This window comes from Pezoporus wallicus, unplaced genomic scaffold (assembly GCF_028554395.1).
Source record: "Pezoporus wallicus isolate ANWC-B61680 ecotype Strahan unplaced genomic scaffold, APGP_CSIRO_Pwel_v1 contig_16, whole genome shotgun sequence".
Classification (NCBI taxonomy): domain Eukaryota; kingdom Metazoa; phylum Chordata; class Aves; order Psittaciformes; family Psittacidae; genus Pezoporus; species Pezoporus wallicus.
In genome coordinates this window covers 3,778,433-3,797,051 of record NW_026641478.1, presented here as the reverse complement: position 1 = coordinate 3,797,051, position 18,619 = coordinate 3,778,433, and the positions used below count along the sequence as shown (strand labels likewise).

The following is an 18,619-nucleotide window of genomic DNA, read 5'->3' as shown; positions in this document are numbered from 1 at the left end:
GTCACGGCCAAATCTCCCAGCTCCTTCCATCTTTGATCAAGCTGCAAAACCTCCCTCTTCCCTAGTCCACAGTCCATTTGTGTTCGGACAGCCCCTTTCCTTCCAGCAGCCTCAGCCACAGCTTCAGAGTAAGTTTGTCAGTCTTACCTGCCTCATCAGTCCATTTCTGCAGCTTTGACATTGCTGTTCTCAGTTGCTTACCAGTTACTAATCATCCCTCAGTGCACCTTTTTAGTTTTATTTTGTTAAGTTTTTCTTGATTCAAAAGCATGCGAGGTGTAATGCTCCTAAAGAAGTATACTTGTTCAACTTAAATTTCTATATTGATAGTATTTTGCTTTTGTATGTGTTCTGGAGCGTGGATAAGTCATGAGAGTGTTTTCAGTACTGTATGCAACTCTGGGTTTACCCTTAAGGTAAATATTTTATATGGTACAAAGCATTGATAATTCCTTTAACATCAGGAATGGACTGCAGTAAATTCATAGGTATTACATTTTCTCACCTTCTGAATTCTTGTTTTTGTCATCACTCCTTTGGGGATATAGCTGGACAGCTGGAACAACTCAGCACTAAATACTCATAAGTAGTCTTATGTCTAGTAGTCTGTGAGTTTAGTGCTCATGGGATTGGCATGGACATGAAAGTTTGCACCTTGAGGTGAATAGTAGTTAACCTATTACTGATGAGAGGACAGAAACCTGTTTAGTTTTTAATTAGTGAGAAATAAAAGCTCAGCATTCATGATGGATATCACGTATTGCAGTAAATTTTTCCTTATACACAGAACAGGTATAGCATGGGTCACAGGAATACTAGTCTTCTTCTGTCTCCCATAAACTGTCCTTCAGAAATGCCTCAGCTTTTTTCTGTGACACCCTGTTAGTTCAGTCTCCATGTCTCTGCAGTCCTGGATCTAGCCAGCTCATCTTATTGAAGTGACAGTGACATGCTTCAGATAATAACTGGATTAAAATACCTAATTCACATTTATAACGATAATCAGAAATAGTCCAACATCCTGAAAGCAGGATATTCTAAAACCTACTTGAATAAAGCAGCTGTTTGCCAGTGGCATTAGCTCACCATCACTGAGAACTTGTGAATTGTATATTCTTTCCCATCACTTTTAGTTTTCTTCTCTTATTCAGAGTAGTGAAGTCAGAGCTTATTCAGCTCTGCATCAAAAATAATCCTAAATGTCGTCTTTCAAATTTCAGATTATTTGCTCATTAGCATTTAGACCTATACTGTATGAAGAGGAAAGCTGTCAAAGTTTTTTTTTATTGGCTGCCCAACAAGATCTTGCGCAATGGATTTGTCTGTCCAACAGATGTAGATAAACTGTATTCAGTAAGCTTACATCCATGGTCTGTGTTTTAGTAAGGATCCTTTATTCAAAAGGGGATGTTTTTTGTTAAATAGGGAAAGCACTGGTAGTCTGGAATATAAAATAATAATGAAACTGGAAAAATTTTTCAAGTTTGTGTCTGATTTGGGATCTTAGCTTAGAATAAGATCTCAGTCAGTACAGTTCTTTGCCCTTTCAGCAGGTCAAAAGTCATCAACCAGAATGGATATACTGTTGTACTAACTGTGACTTGATACAAGGTCTTTCTTCCAGTTTATTGTCTAATTTAAGATTGATGCAGATAATGTAAATTATGCATAAAGGAGAGAAATAGTAAAATTTTTGGTTTTGCTATGAAAATTTAAGAATAATATGGGGAAAAATTTCCAGTTTGAACTTCCTTTAGTCTTTTGCAAATTTATTACTCCTCCATCCAAATTCAGAATATTGATAGGGAGTCCTAAGACTAAATTCATACAGTTTTTCGTTTAACAGTCAAGGAAATTATGAGGGATATAGGACTCTAGATTAAGTGTTTTAAGCAGTTGTTTTACTATGACTGTATAACTATGTATGACTATATCTGTGACTTCACATATTAGAAAGTAATGGATTGATTTGCAATATAAGGTTAATTAGAATAGCAGGGCATATATGCAGTAAAAATATCGAGACAGAAAAGTTCTATTTAGGTCAAATTCTGCTGTGTGGGTTTTAATCCATGTTCAGTGCTGATGCAGTTATAATAGAACTGTAATGGAAACTCTCTATAAGTGTTCAATTTTCATTCATTATTTCCAAAGTACTTTTCAGTCTCCTGTTAGCAAACATGTAATTAAAATTTAAATCCATTAAATGATACATCCCAAGGCTCCATATCAAATCACTTGGATTGTGCCCTAGATATGCTTGCTTTTAGTTTCAAATGATGTGCTCCATCCTTAAGTGCTTCTTGCTGTAAAGTTCGATCTAAAAACTAAAATGAACATTTGTAGTTGATAACTGCTATTTTAAAGCACCTAATGGCAGTCTTAATGGTTTTAAAAGAAGTTGTGCCAGCCTAGATTTTTATGGCTGTAAAAGTTTTATACTAAATACCAGTCTTGACTGAAAATCTGCCTAAATAGTCTACCACTTAGATCTTTTTGTTCTTCCTCAGGTATCTGTCCTCCTAGGGAGAAATTTTATTCGGAAGCATGATTCTGAGGAAAATCAGGATCATCTTGAATGTCCTCTAGGATTATTTCCTTAAGTTAGATTTTTGCAATAGGAAGGAAAACATTGGTATGATTATAAAATATGGTCTGTGTCACTGAGAGATCGTACTTTTCCTCTAAAAGTTTCATGTCATTTACTAGAACTCTGTGAGGGGCTGATTGTTCTGTACTATTTAATTCCTTTGCTAATTTTCACACATAGTCACACAAGGGGAAAAATCTGGGAGATTGTTTTCTTTTTCACAGGGACAGACAAAATTAAGATGGTCTTGCCATGTAGTTTAATTCCTTGTGAGTCTTTTATACAGCTAGAAGTCAAAAAAAGCTACAAAAGATGGCATAACCTGCATGAGTTCAAGAACAGCTGTGTTGACTTGGAAACTTAGGAAGGACTTCTTTTTCAGAAAGAGCACAAGTTTATTTGATTATTTCAACAAAGTTGGATGGGATGGTAGAAAGAGCACAAACTTGATTATTTCAACAAAGCAGCCTGTAATTACTGCACCCTCTGAATTCTTGCTTCTGAGAAGTTTTTAGGATTATCAGTGACAGATTTCTCAGGACTGCAGCCTCACAGAGCTGCAAGATTATTAATGGTTGCTTGATTACTTTGTCTCTGAACTTTGTGAAGAATACAGAAGACTCAAATTTCTGCTCGAATTCTGAGTATAACTGAAGTGTGGAAACTTAAAGGGTCAATAAAGATCTGTTTCTCAGCCTTCAGCAGTGTGTGCTGTGTCATAAAAGTCCTTAGACGTGACAAGTCAAGGAAACGGGATCTTGCCATGCTGTCCAGGATCAATTACCAGATTTTCACTGTTGGCTGTTGAACTCTGAACTTGGGAAGTGTGAGACCTTGAATTCACCAGTTTTTGACTTGGATGTGAGGAAACGTGGCATAAGAGTTCCTATTGCAAATGAAGAATAGATTTTTAGGCTGAAGAGGTTTTGGACCCCCCATGTTAGCCTTATCTTGCACAGCCTGTGCTTCCTGACTCATCTCAGCCCAGGCAGAAGCTGAACTGCTGTTCAATATGTTCATAGTGAGTGTCCTGTCAGGCTGGTTCCTCACCAAGCCATGCTGGAGAGCTGCAATCAAGCATATAGCCCCACTATACATGATCATCCCTTACCATTCATGTTAGGATTTCCTGTGAATCCCTGCAGTACTGTGACCATTTGCTTTTTGGTTTTGTTCCTTTCTTCTCTAGGTGCTAGTTAGCATTTAGGAACCACTGGCATTGCCTGTAGCGCTTCTGTCTGCATTTCTTAAGTTGGAGAGGGGAGGGCAAAAGACCAGCACACATATGGAGCCTAGAACCCTTCTCAGTAGTGTTTCAGTAAAATGAAGGGAGAGAATATTCTCAACCAGGCACACTGATCTCTTCCATATCATGCTGAAATGACCCAACTGTCATGAAGAACAGCCAGAGTATTGGTTTAACTTTTTTTTTCAGATGCTGTGTATTGCTGACGCATCATTCCTGAAAATTTGAGCTAAGTTAATGTTTCATACCTTGGGCTTTAAAGACTTGATTAGCAAAGATATGTGTGAAGTGTACATTGTCCAAGTCAATCCGAAACCATCCCTGGGAGCCTGGGATGGTAAGAAGAGCACACACTGTGTCATGCTTTAGAAGCATATAAATATGGTTTATCACATCTTCAAAAATTGTAGTTACCATTTATAAAATCATAGAATCTTTTTTATCTACCTTTCTAGCACAGGAATACTTAATTTGGTCAATAACCTTAAGTGGCTCAAGTGTTCATGCTCCAAGCCCTGCCTTTGGGTAAAGTTGCTAATATTTTTCTAATGATACTGTGTGTCAGCTTTTGCACTCACTCACAGGCTCATACCCCTACTGCAACAGTATTTAATACTTTTCTCCCCTTTTTCTTCCTTCTCCATCTGTCCCTATGGTATCTGGCATTTCAGGGCGTGAAAAAAGATAACACTGATTGCAGTGCTTGAAGAAATTCAGCTAAAGGCCTTATTGTAGCTTCCATGTCAGTAAGAGCGAGTAAAAGAGGAATGTGTTCTTACGAAGTGGTATCCATTGCTTAGGCGAAAGGGACGAGAAGGCCAATGCTTTCCTTCATCATCATGCAGAAAAGCAGTGGCATTTTGAAAGAAACTTTTAACTTCGCTCTCCAGAGACATTTTACCAGTTTGTTTAAAAAAGGCTAACGTGGACCAGCTGGTGGTATGTCATGCTCCTGAACTGGTTTACCAGCATTTCCTCAGAGGAAGTAAGCATAGTTGTTAGAAGACTGTATCCTGCCATAGGAATTGAACTCTTACGTCTCTACATTGTGTGGTTTGTAAAGCTGGAGCTGTTTCCATATTGAAGGAAAGCATGTGACTAAAGGTACACTGTCACATTCAAATGTGATGTGAGACAGACCTTGCCTACCTTGTATGTCTAGTTTTTGTAGTCTTTGAGGGTTTTTCAAAAAGAAGGCATGCTGACCAAAAAGCTGGTCCTTGTTGCTCACTATTTATCATGGATAGATGCAGATCATTCACCAAAGCAGCACAGAAGTTATGTGGGAAACTCATTCTCTTTGAGCCAGTCCCCTTGAAATGATTGAGTAGTAGTACATTGTTCAGTATAAAACTAGATTCCAGCAATACAAGTATTCTCAGGCATAGAATGAAAGAATAAAGTGTAAATGTGGATTCATGAAGATGGATTTAGTATGGATTTTCATTTAATTATTCATAGACTGGAATGCTAGTGTATCAGTTTGACATTTTAGGTTTGCCTTTGCTGCTACTTTGTGGTCTTAATGTGTTTTTTCTGTATTTTAACCTTTAAAAATTGGTGGAGTGACATCCTGTTACTCAGAAGCTGTGTAATTAGTACTGGATCTCTCCAAATCATTTCTAGGCATCAAAGTAGGCAGTACTGTTCTTAAATCTATGTTAATTCTGGATTAAGAAAATAGAGAGTATTTTGTTGTTTTAAAGACTGAAATTCTTACTTCAAATGTGTGAACATCTTGTTGAAGAGTCTATAGAATATAGCTCATTGCATGAGATGGGGGTTTAATATATTTATATGTACAAGTTATTGAATGTACTACCAGACAAAAAGCTGTCTTAAGCAGTGCAGGAATTGCAATAACTTATTTTCAGTACACTTGTCTTATTCCAGTTGTACAAAGGGGTCTCTCTAAAAAAGTGTCTTCTAACATACAAAATCTCTTTAAAATTATTAACGCAGTGAGAATTTGACTTATTTTTTTTCTAAATGAAGGAACAGAAATTGGAATTATAACTAAAAATTACATTATAGGAATGCAAAATGATAGATTTGAAACTTAAAAGTTCCTGCTGTTATCTCACTCCAAGTTTCATTTGGAGCTGTACCTCTAACAGATTTAATGTCAGTAGCCTCTCTACTGAAATTATCTTGGATTGCTTCAGATTTAGCTTTAGCTTAAGGCAACATTATTTTTAAGGGTTGGTACAGACTTGGGTTTATGTCTATACTGTTTGATAGAGAAACTCGTCTGCTAGTTATGCCTCTTGATAATACTGAGAATCCACAGTTCACATTATGTACATGAACTTTTCCAGAACATTACATTATTGAGGTGCATTCAGACTTGAAAACAGGTAGTTTCGATGGGTTTAATACATTTTTCTTCATTCTTTCCAGTGAAACTTTCCAACACAAACATCTAGATTGTCTCTAATTTTCTCAAAACCAGAACTCTCATTGAATAATCTTCACATATTTTTAGACCCTAGACGCTAATGCTGAAATCACAGATTATCTTTTATTATTTTAAAATTTAGTTCAGGGAAAATATTTTGAAGTAACTGTTTCTCAGTTAAAACTAATGCAGGAGTTTAAACAATGAAATCCAAATACTTAACAAAGAAGATGCATATCATTTGAAGTGCTTGTTTTGCCTTTACTGCTTTTTCCATTGAATCTGTGCTGCTTCTGTGCAACTGTTTTCCACTGTAGAAACTCCATCCTGCTGCCTTGCTTCTCGTGAGCGTATTTACAAAACTAGTGATGTAGCTGGGCCTGCCTCTGCTATTTCATCTCTCTCTCACAAACTGAAGGGTGGGTATGCATGTCAACATAGCAAGGTTACTCAGATTTTTACATTCAAAATGGTTTTTTTTGGTTAGTGGTTTTGGTTTGGTTTTGTTTGTTGGTTTGTTCTTTTTTTCCTCCTTCCATTCATTTTCATTTCATTCACTTAATAAAATAATGTTTTGAAAGTAAATGTTCAGGTTTGGCCTTTGTTGGGAGCTTGTTTGGTATAACCATTCAGTGTTGCCTTTCTGAGTTGCCTCAACTTCATGATAGGTGATCTGGCTAACTCTTTCTGCTTTGCAAACAGAAAGATGAGTGTTAATCTGATCTAATAAGGCCTGTTTTCAAACAACAGGCAAATGAAATATAGAAGAAGAAAGGGGAAAAAAATACAGGGTGTTTTTATTTGCTTGCAGTTAAAGCAGTTTGCTACATGGTTATGCAGCTTTTCATTTGGGGTTTTTTGGTGTTTTTTTTTTTTTGCTGATAGTGTAGAATTAAGATTATTTATCTGTATATGTGCAAATCCAAACCTTTGCTTTTTAAGTTTGTTGTTTTTTTTTCTTGCTGGAAGCTGCTGTTAAGCTATGTCTTTCATAAGCAGTTTCATTCCAGAACATTGTCCTACTTGATATTCACTAGTCATGCATATATTTTGAATTTGATACATTGCTGAATGGCTTGCAGTGTTTTATGTCCTTGTTGACTTTTCACTATACTTTCCTTTAAAAGGAATTCTGTAAAAAGTTTCTATCTAGAGAATTTTCTCATCTGGCAGATGACCAGACCTTAAATTAATCTTTTTATTCGTTTGTGGGAAAAGTGTGTTTAAAGTAATTACTGTTTACATTTCTGAATTTGTGTATCACAAAGTAGACATCTCAAAATAGCTTGTCAGTAGAACTGGTGAATAAGTGAGCTGGCATGAGCAAAATGCTTGGAAAGAAACCTTTTAGTTTTGGGTTTGTTTGTTGTTTTTTTTTTAGCATGAACAATCATTTTATAAATTATGATGTACCATGCTATGTTTTCCATTCCTCTTCCCCCTCCTTCCGAAGAAAAAAATAATTACAGAACTCATAAGAAAAAAGAATAAAGATGGATTAGGCTCTCAAAATTTATTCATGTTTGTGATGTTCTCATTCTGCTGTTTATATTTGGCATATTGTTTCTGAATCGTAGACAAAATATTTCTTCTCTGCCTGGAGAAGTATTAACTCCTACCATGTCCTATCTCCTGGGAAGCCAGGAGAGTACCCTAGCCTTCAAGCTTGTCAAATATTCCAGTATAGGTATCCTTCACTTTTTCCTGTTACTATTTGTTTTATTATAAGCTACTTAAATACAGAGGTAGAAAAATAACTATTGTTTTGTAACTTCAGGAAACATCTGGGTTGCTAGGCTTTGCTCCAAAAAATACGTTTGTTTTTGTATTATGAGAGGTAACAGTAGGAGAAACTGCTCCTGTATATTTTCTAGCATACATATAAGGCTTCATGAGTGAGAACTGGAAGAAGATGAGTCAGATCCCATAAATCAAAAGGAAATAAACACAGATTTCCCACCTTTAACTAGTGAAAACCCATCCAGATCAGAAGGACTTAACTGTACCTTCAAGACTTTGCAGTGTAAAGTCTCACTTTGTGGAGAAACAGCTGTATTTAATTCACAACTGCTGCATTGCTCACCAGTAATTTCAACATTGCTTGTCTTAATTTTCAAAATACAATTCTCCGAGACTGTCTTCACAGAATTATTAGGAGCAGATTGCTTTAATGAGCTGCTACTTTGCATATACTTGGGTTTTATGTATTTATATTAGCTACCCATAGTTTTTATAGTTCTGTGGATTAATATATGTACAAAATCAATGTGCACAGAAAGAATAAATTAATGCATCAAAGTAAGAGGACATCATAGACCATAGTTGATAGTTTAGTGGTTGGAAAAGGTGGATTAGTTTGTTGGGTGGTTTTTTAGTAGGTTGTGTTCTGGTAGCACAACATTGATAGTTTGTGGCCTTTAAAAGGTGTATACCTCAGATTATCAATGTGAATCATTTTAGGTATGTCTGTAAACCTCTTAACTTGATTTGCCTTATAGCTGTATTTACTTTCGATGTTTCCTGACTTTTGAGCATCAAAGAAAATAAGTCTGCTAATACATTTGGTCTTTCTGCAAGTCTCTTGTTGCAGTCAGGCTGTAACTCACAGAGATAATAAATAATCCCTGTTTTCTGTTGCAAGTCTGGTAAACTTGGATAACTCCTGACATTTGCCTAAGGATTGTGCTTCCTTTACTAGTGTTTTTGGGTACAGAGAACTGTGCCTTTTGATACCTTCATAGTAGTGTTTCTCTGTAAATATTTCCTAAAACTTGTTTGCATGTGTCTTTGGGACAAGAAATGTGTTGAAAACATTCTAGAGGAAAAGAAGGGCCCTCTCTATTTCCTTTCATTTTGCTGTGAACAGAAGCATGTGTTTGATTTTTATCTTGTGTTCAGATCTTTTTAATCCTTTTGTATTACTGTTTTCTATTATTAAAGGTATAACTGTCAAAGTATAATAATTATAAAATATACTAAACAGGTGACCGAATGAATTTCACAGGAGCTGCTAGACCAATTTCTCCATCAGGAAAATCAGACATGTCATCAAAGCATAGAGCTGACAGCAGGTCACCCAAGCTTGATGTGCGAATAAATAGAGCTGCTGCTGACCAGAAGAAACCTAGAAACACAGATGGCTTATCTGCCAGTGAGTCTCTTATGCTGAAATCAGATACTGCAAAATTGCGATCAGACTCTCACAGCAGGTCTTTGTCTCCAAATCATAACACTTTGCAAACACTAAAAACTGATGGTAGAACAACTACTGGTCTGAGAGCTGAATCTCCAGGGCCAGGAACCCGGTCATCTTCTCCAAAGACAAAGACACTTACAGCTGTTAGATCTGGTGCTAGTTCTCCACGATCCTCATCACCACATGACAAAACTCTACCTCAGAAAGCTCCTTCTCCTGTAAAAACAAAGCTTGATCCTCCTCGAGAACGCTCCAAATCAGATTCTTACACGTTAGATCCAGATACCCTTCGCAAAAAGAAAGTACCGCTAACAGAACCCTTGAGGGGCAGGTCCACTTCACCTAAACCAAAAATTACTGCAAAAGATGGAAAACCTGTTACAGAAACTGAAAATAGAGCTCCTTCCCCTCATGTTGTACAAGAAAATCTTCACAGTGAGGTAGTTGAAGTATGTACTTCAAGTACTTTAAAGACTAACAGTATTATAGATAGTACCTGTGAAGACAACACAGAATTCAGAAGTCTGGACGATGGTTCTAATAAAGTTCATTTCAGCATAGGAAAAGCACCACTGAAAGATGAGCAAGACATGAGAGCATCTCCAAAAGTGAGCCGTAAATGTGCTGGTAGACACACAAGACCCAAAAAGGAAAAATCCAGCTTTCTTTTCAAAGGAGATGGCTCCAAGCCTGTAGAGCCTGCCAAGCAAGCAATGTCACCTTCTGTTGCAGAATGTGCTAGAGCTGTATTTGCTGCATTTCTCTGGCATGAAGGTATTGTTCATGATGCTATGGCTTGTTCATCTTTTTTGAAGTTTAATCCAGAGCTCTCCAAAGAGCATGCACCGATTCGAAGCAGTCTTACTCAACAACCTGCAGAGGAAAAAGAAACAAAGTTGAAAAACAGACATTCATTGGAAATATCATCTGCTCTTAACATGTTCAACATCTCACCTCATGGACCAGATATATCTAAAATGGGTAGCATCAATAAAAACAAAGTCCTCTCAATGTTAAAAGAACCACCTCTACATGAAAAGTGTGAAGATGGAAAACCTGAAACTACCTCCTTTGAAACATCGAGCCACCACACAATAAAATCCAAGTCTCCTCTTCCATTAACATTGCAGCACTTGGTAGCTTTCTGGGAAGATATTTCTTTAGCAACTATTAAAGCAGCTTCCCAAAACATGATTTTTCCAAGTCCTGGTTCTTGTGCAGTGTTAAAGAAGAAGGAAAGTGACAAAGATAACAAGAAAACTAAAAAAGAGAAAAAGAAAAAAGAAAAGGTTGAGACTAGGCCAAGAGGAAATCTTTTTGGCGAGATGGCCCAGCTTGCAGTGGGAGGACCTGAAAAAGATACCATCTGTGAGTTGTGTGGAGAATCCCATCCATATCCAGTGACTTACCACATGAGACAAGCTCATCCAGGTAAGAGTGCATATTTTTTAATTCCCAAGTCCATCTGTAAAATATATTGCACATGCACATTTTGGTATTAGTTACTGTTATGAAAATGTGTCAGGCTGTCTTGTTTAACATTATAACACATTTTTACTATATAAGCTAAAGTAAAACTTAAATGTAGAAATTACATGTTTGTATATGTTATCCTTTAAGTAGTTATGGATCTAAGCTTTCAAAGATGCTCAAGCAAGTTGTTTGAAACAAGGCCAAAATAACAAGCTAACTTTACAGTAGATCTTCAGAGCAGAAACATGCCATTTGTTAAGCTTTAGGACTTGAAGTTGTGCTGAGAAAATTGGAAATAAAAAATATGAGATTGATTAATTAGAGTTTCTACACTGCCAAATGTTTTCTATTACTGTTCTACTGTAAATAGTAGAAAACTTCTTTATCTGCTGTGTCAGCACTGGGTATCAGTAACTTCATTTTGGGGGTTTAAAATGTATCTTAAAAAAATCCAGTCCATGCCTCTAGAAAATTTGTAAAACACAACCTCAGTCTCACATTTTGTCTCTGGATTTGGGTCCCTGATTTTTTTTTAGGACTTTATTTTTGGGAAAATTGAGTAAATCAATGCTAGGTAGGCATTATCTTAGCCAGTCAAGTGAGTTCTAAAGTTACGTAAGTTGTGTTTTCTTTAGAAAAGAGATTGCTAATAGAAGGAATTAGCTACAGTGTAGCTCTTAATAAATAACCTCGTTAAAGACAAAATTGTTTCTGTGTTTTCTAGTTTGTAAACATAACATTAATTGTGTTAATAGGCTGAAGATGTATGAGCTTGTTTTAGCACTGTATGAAAAGTAAAACAAGATTAAGGAGCCTTATTATTCAGAGTTATGAATGCCGTGAACCTCTCTGAGAAACGGTAATCTCAAAAAAATGCACTTAATTCTCTTTTAAGCTTTGTTAGGCAGGGGGTAGGTTTTCTGTGTTAAATTATATATTATCTTGGCTAATATACTGATCTTACGATCCCTTAGCTGTCTGAATAGGGAGCTGTTGGTACTTTGGATAAGTTCATAATAAAAACTTAAAAACTAAAATGTATTTGGATTCCTTGGGTACTGGTGGGACACATGGACATGCAGGTTTGTTTTTTTTAATCAGTTCAGATGTACAGAAAAAGAGGAAGGCCAGGAAAAGACAAAGCATTTTCCTTCCCCTTCTCCATCCCTCTTTGACAGTAATAGATAACATAATAATAAACCTTCTTTTGAAATAACTCTTTTCCCATCTTTTTCTCAATATAGGTTGTGGCCGTTACGCAGGTGGCCAAGGTTATAATAGCATTGGGCACTTTTGTGGAGGATGGGCTGGTAATTGCGGTGATGGTGGTATTGGAGGAAGCACTTGGTATTTGGTTTGTGATCGATGCAGAGAAAAATATCTCCGTGAAAAGCAAGCAGCAGCAAGAGAGAAGGTATTTTAATCTGGTTTTCTTATGCTTAGCACTCTTATCTGCTTAATAGTACTGTGTTCACAACTTGAAAATAAGGCAGGACCAGTTTAAAAAATTTGTAATGTCAGAAGATTTTGGAATATCCACTTGTGTCATTTATAGGTTTAAAATACTAAGACAGAAACTTTGCTTGTTACTTCTGACTGGATTTCTTCCCTTCAGACAGTAGTGTTTCAAATTTGTAAAGTAATTTTATTTTCTTATCCCAGTACAACTGCAGTATAGAATGTAGTACCTGATTTTTTTAAAGCATGTGCCAGCTCATTTAACCTTTTATTTGTTTATTGCAATATGAGTACTGTTTTAACTTTATATGCTTATAGTTTCTTTAATGAACTTAATCCTCAATATGATTGGATACAAGATGCCAAACACTGGGCAAACTAGAGCAGTTTTTAATGGGAATAGTACAAAAGATGTTTTGCTTGTATTCATCTTCCATGACCAATTTCAAATTCATGCTTAAAGCATATAAACAAGTTGATGTTTTAAGATAAGCAGAAGAATGCTAATTTAACTTCATTTTTGAAACTAGATTTTTTGAAACTTTTTGCACACAAAATTCATCCTGAGGCAAACATGAAAACTTCCATCTGTTTATTAAAAGTTTGCAAAGTTAACGAAAATAGTGGAAGTGCCATTTTGTAATGTAAAATATTTTATAACAGGAGGAATCAAGCAACTTTAGTATATGTGACACTGTCAGCTTCCTTGTGATGAAGTATAGTTTAAATATACATTTTTCTATTTTCTCTAGATTAAACAGTCTAGGAGAAAACCAATGCAAGTTAAAACTCCTCGTGCCTTGCCAACTATGGAAGCTCATCAAGTGATTAAAGCCAATGCACTGTATTTACTGTCACTGAGTAGCGCTGCTGAGCCCAGTATCCTCTGCTATCACCCTGCAAAGGCATTCCAGTCTCAACTTCCCAGTGTCAAAGAGGGAATTTCTGAAGACTTTCCCATTAAAATGCCATGTCTCTATCTACAGACTTTAGCAAGGTAATTAAAGGACATTTATGAATATAGATTTTAATACTTAACTGTTTATAGTGTTGGATAAAAATATGTGTATAAACTAAATTAATGCGTACATAGAAAAATAGGTATTTTCCTAATTCTTAATTATCTTTATTCTTTTTTTTCCCTTTCCATGATCTTGTTCAATTTCTTACACATATTTGCGTCAATGATCAAATATACCCGGAGTACCTTTTGGATGCTAAATGTTTTTTTAACAACAGTTTAGTTTCTGCTCAAAGAATTTAGAATTTCCTGAAGAGTTTAACTTAGTGTGTTAGTACCAGACATATGTGCTGCTTTTCATTCTTCACAAAATAGTAAGAAGGAAACCAGAAGGCTTGTTCTTACTTGGTATTTCTAAGTAGATTTCACTGTAGTGGCTCATGTTTTTGATGGATAGACACTTGTGCATACAATGCATAATGGAAATGCCTAATACTAAATTATAGCAAAGGGTGATTCCTTCTCCCTGTTGGTTGAGAATGTTACTGTTTTTTCCACTGGCACTTTAAGTCACAGTCAGCTTAAATGCATTAGGTGATGAGTTAAGGAGTGACGTTGGCTGGCAAAATGTATTGACAAAGGCCTTGCGTGTGTGTGTTTCAGGAATCTGTAATCCTTAATCCTAATTTAAAAATCTAATTTGATGTAGGCATCATCATGAAAACTTTGTTGGGTACCAGGATGACAACCTCTTCCAGGACGAGATGAGGTACCTGCGCTCAACTTCAGTACCTGCACCGTACATCTCAGTTACTCCTGATGCAAGCCCTAATGTCTTTGAAGAGCCAGAAAGTAACATGAAATCTATGCCCCCAAGGTACTTCCTTGTAACTCTAGGTACTACATACAAATGCTAAAGCATTACCATAACACCAATTTTAAAAAGAGCAGCCCAGATCCATCTCTGAAATCGCTTCTCTGTAGTAAAGTCTTGTGTTTGCAACCCAAATATCAAAAAAGTTTGTTTAGAAATTGGTACGGTCTCTTAGCATACCTCAGGGAAATTTATCCATCCATCCATTCCAGGCCTGATTATTTCCCCATAGACACAAATACAATTTTTCCAGACTCTTCAGAACTACAGAACTGAAGAACTGATCTAAAGAGCAATGGTCCAAGGATCATAGCTGTTGCAGTGTTTTTCCCCCTGTACTTCTATAACATAACTGGCTGGAGTGCAGATTAATGGCTTTTTTGAAAGGAAGTGGCAGTTATCTTTCTTTCAGGATCTCATTCTGAAGGGAAGTTTGAAGATGAGGAAATTTCATCACCTTATGTTTTCCAAAGTAAATGTTGCTGATTCTTTCTGTAAAAAGTTAAAATAACCCTGAAGAAATTATAATTTTGTGTTATCTGGGACCAGGAGTGCTAGATGGTTTCTGTCAGGTTAAGACAGTTTCTTACCTCATTAAATTTACTCTGATCTAATTAAAGCAATTATAGGGGGACAAAAAAAATAAGGCTCTTACTGTTTCTTAATAATAGCCTGAAATCAACTTGGATGCTCTGTGTTTTCAGGTGTCAGACAGTGATTCCTCATAATGAGGATGTAATGAAGAGAAAATTTGCTTTTAATCTGTTTTTATTTCAATCTGTTACATTTTATACTGATTGCAAGAACAGTTTATTGGAATACTACAATCTACAATGTAGTCTTTTCAGAAATAGAAATTTTCTGACAAAACTCCTTAAGAGGGCATCATATTGGTATATTCCTTTATTAAAACTGGGGACACTATGGTCTCCTGAGGCTTATAGGGACAGCAGAAGCTGGGAGTTCTTTTGCAGACTGTAAGAAGTCCACTGAAGGTAAGGAGTAAAACATGTCAGAGGCGTAGCCATAGCAATTGAATATTGTCTTTAAGGCTAATAATGTTGCTTCACATAAAGTCCTAAATTTCAGTTGGCTCGCATATTAAAAATTCACCCCATAGATATTTTCATGTGCATTCTCAGGGCAAATTTGGTCTGAAGTGTTGGTTTAGTCATGATCTGAATGTTTATGTTCTCTCTAAAAAATACCTAAATTCTTGGAACTTACCATGTACATTATTATATTTGCTTATAAAGCACTTTGCATGCGTTTTCACAGTGTGTAATTCTAATACTTATTCCTTCTTTTCCAGCATTTAAACAGTTATTAGGTACATAAGAAAAAGTTTCATGAAGTAGTAACATTGCCATTATGAAATGCATGTGTCTTTATTTTAATAGTTATGTCAAATTCAGGTATACCCTATATATTCATTAATGGATCTGTAACTTCACTGATTTCTTTGTAGTTTGGAAACCAGTCCAATAACAGACACAGATCTTGCGAAGCGTACAGTCTTTCAAAGATCATATTCAGTCGTTGCATCAGAATATGACAAACAGCACTCAATTTTGCCAGCACGTGTAAAGGCAATCCCTAGGAGACGAGTCAACAGTGGAGATGCAGGTAAGAGCACAGACATCAGAAGCAGGAGAAAAAGTATTCAAGGGTATGGCACTGGGTTTGCAGTTCTTCTTGGAAACTGTAGACAAATAGAGGTTTTTGTTACTACATGTAATGACTTATTTTTATTTATTAATAAACTTATCTGTTTGTTAATCCACATAGAATTAGCCTAAAAACAGTTGAGAAATTACTGTGGTTCTGAAATTTGTGGTGCATCATTTGTGCTTGATGTAAAAAGTTAAAGTGGTATTTTCTTTCTCAGTTGAAACACTGTTTTTCCACATTGTTTTTTTTTTAATGCGTTTTCCTCATGGAAAAAATTAATTCAAATATCAATCCTAAGATTGCTCTGTTGCTTTTTATTTTTACTGTAGCTATACAATTAAAATGCACAAAGAATCTAATGTGTGCATGTTTTTATGCTTTTGAATAGAAGTGGGGTCCTCTCTCCTGAGACATCCATCTCCTGAACTTTCTCGGTTAATCTCCGCCCACAGCTCTCTTTCCAAAGGAGAGAGAAATTTCCAGTGGCCAGTATTGGCATTTGTAATCCAGCATCATGATCTGGAAGGACTTGAAGTAGCAATGAAACAAGCCTTACGGAAATCTGCTTGCCGAGTCTTTGCCATGGAGGTATCAACGTACTAATGGATCTTGTGTGATTAAAATAAGACATTTTTTAAACTTTTTCTCAGGTTTCTTTTAAAAATTAACTTTTGATGTGCAGTAACCCTATTCTGAAAGTTCGCTTACTAATACTAGTCACTCTTAAGTGTTGTTAATAGGGAAGTATGGCCTGTAAACCTTCAGTTGTTTATCCGTCATGTAGAAAATGTCTGATGAAAATATTATTAATCAGTTACAGAAATACTGTTTTCTCCTCATTTGCTGAACATCTTCCTGGTTCTACTTACCTTTTTAAGGTCTTTCCTTTTTCAAATATTGGACTGAGTATTCTTTCTTTAGAATTGTTTTGATGTTGGTAATATCTAGATACTTCATAACTTCCTTCTGAGAAGGGTGAATGCTACCCGTGTTACGTAATAGTGAATGAGCAGCCAAAAAATTCATTAAAGATTAATTAAAGATTAATTGCTTCAATAAAAGCTGAGGCCATCTTTTTTTAATTTCAGCTAAGGTTTAGTAGCATTTCTTCTGAACCTGTATACAGGATGGGTATTTTTCAGGCATTTGTAACATGTGAAAATATAGGTGGATTTTCTCAGATAAAGTACCACACCTCTATTGTTAAACACCACCCATCAAATTTCCAAACATCAATGTGCAGCAATATTGCAGCTTTTAGAAGAACATATGAATGTTACAATTAAAAAAAAAACTTTTTTCCCCCATTATGTTAATTTTTTTGTGTCTGATATTTTTTTTAATTAATTTTGTCAATGGCAGAGACCAGACAAGAAAACCAAATCTCAGCCTAGAGAGTTCTAAATTAAAAAGGATATTTACTTTGTTAGCCAATTTGGTTAGGGAGGAGTGCTTATTTCATCCTGTAATTGTGCCTAAAAATACATAAGAATTTTGCCTTTTTTATCCTTAGAGCCTTTGACGAAGAACTTACTTTTGTGTATGGTGTTTCTCCATTACTTTGCTATGTCCCCTGTAATATAGCTGTCATTTTAATAAACTGTTTCAGCCTCTCACTTGAAGACTTTAATTGAGTGTCCAAAAGCAGCAGTGCACCTCCTTACTTACATAAATAGTTTAAGAAATGGTTTTACTCCAGGTTTCCTTAACTGATTGATAACTCTTTGTGTGTATTTTATTTTAGGCTTTCAACTGGCTTCTTTGTAACGTCATTCAGACAACTTCTCTTCATGATATTTTGTGGCATTTTGTGGCTTCCCTGACTCCTGCACCTGTAGAGCCTGAAGAAGAGGAAGATGAAGAAAATAAATCAAATAAGGAAAATGCAGAACAAGTGAGCCTTCATTTCGAAAATACAATGTCTCTGTTGATTTTGTGGTTTATTTATTATGTGTTGAAAAAAACCCAAACAACAACAACAAAACTAATCCTCTCTTTGTGAAGCAGAACCTTAATTATGTAATAAAAATTCATAGTCTCAAAGTGTAGTTGAAGTCTTTTGATAGTTATAGATAAATAATTTTTTCTTTTAAATTGCCAGATTAGGGAAAAAAAAAAAAAAAACAACAAAACAAAAGGCGAAAACATAAGCAATTGCTGATCCAGGAACAAAACAAATTACTGTTGGCTTTTTATTCTTGCTTTGTCCCTCCCCTCCCCTCCCCCCCCCCCCCAAAAAAAAAGACCAGATGAAAATGTTTTGAGAGAAGCTTTGTTCTTTGGTCTGTTATGTCTTACAGTGCTTTAATTATATATACACTACAGATAGAAAAATCTACAGTTAGTTCTGAAAATGTTGCATGTAAAAAGGTATGGCCTACCATGTCGTTCTTCCAAAAAGTATCTTCAATCTCTTCTAGATTTAGCTCTGATTGAAAACATAATCATGTCCACAATTAATAGCTGAAGAAATCATGCTTGTGTTGTCAGTAAATCAGGGTAATTTTTATCTTCAAATCTAATTCATCTTTGAAATGAGAAGTTCTGAAATGAGTCTTTTCAGCATTGCAGCCCTGGTACACTTCTGTAGTCAATTACAGAACAACTGTATTCTTGTCTTGAATTTTTTCTGGCATATCAGCTTTCCAATGTTACTGTTTCAACATGCAGAATTATAATTCAACTTATTACCAAGTGTGCCAAATTCTTTTATGTATACATTAAAGCTGATTTGCAGTAGCTCTGTGTATTA

The 18,619-nt window shown here is 35.7% G+C and overlaps 1 protein-coding gene across 1 annotated transcript in view; it reads left to right on the top strand.

Annotated features, from left to right (window-relative positions):
* Nucleotides 1–18,619, top strand: part of MYCBP2 (MYC binding protein 2) — a 182,406-nt gene that overhangs the window by 137,074 nt on the left and 26,713 nt on the right. The window contains exons 56-62 of the mRNA XM_057424034.1: nucleotides 9,218–10,861; nucleotides 12,148–12,317; nucleotides 13,114–13,358; nucleotides 14,032–14,199; nucleotides 15,665–15,822; nucleotides 16,256–16,455; nucleotides 17,612–17,761. Of these exons, the coding sequence (XP_057280017.1) occupies nucleotides 9,218–10,861; nucleotides 12,148–12,317; nucleotides 13,114–13,358; nucleotides 14,032–14,199; nucleotides 15,665–15,822; nucleotides 16,256–16,455; nucleotides 17,612–17,761 (2,735 nt within the window). The remainder of the gene's footprint in view (nucleotides 1–9,217; nucleotides 10,862–12,147; nucleotides 12,318–13,113; nucleotides 13,359–14,031; nucleotides 14,200–15,664; nucleotides 15,823–16,255; nucleotides 16,456–17,611; nucleotides 17,762–18,619) is intronic.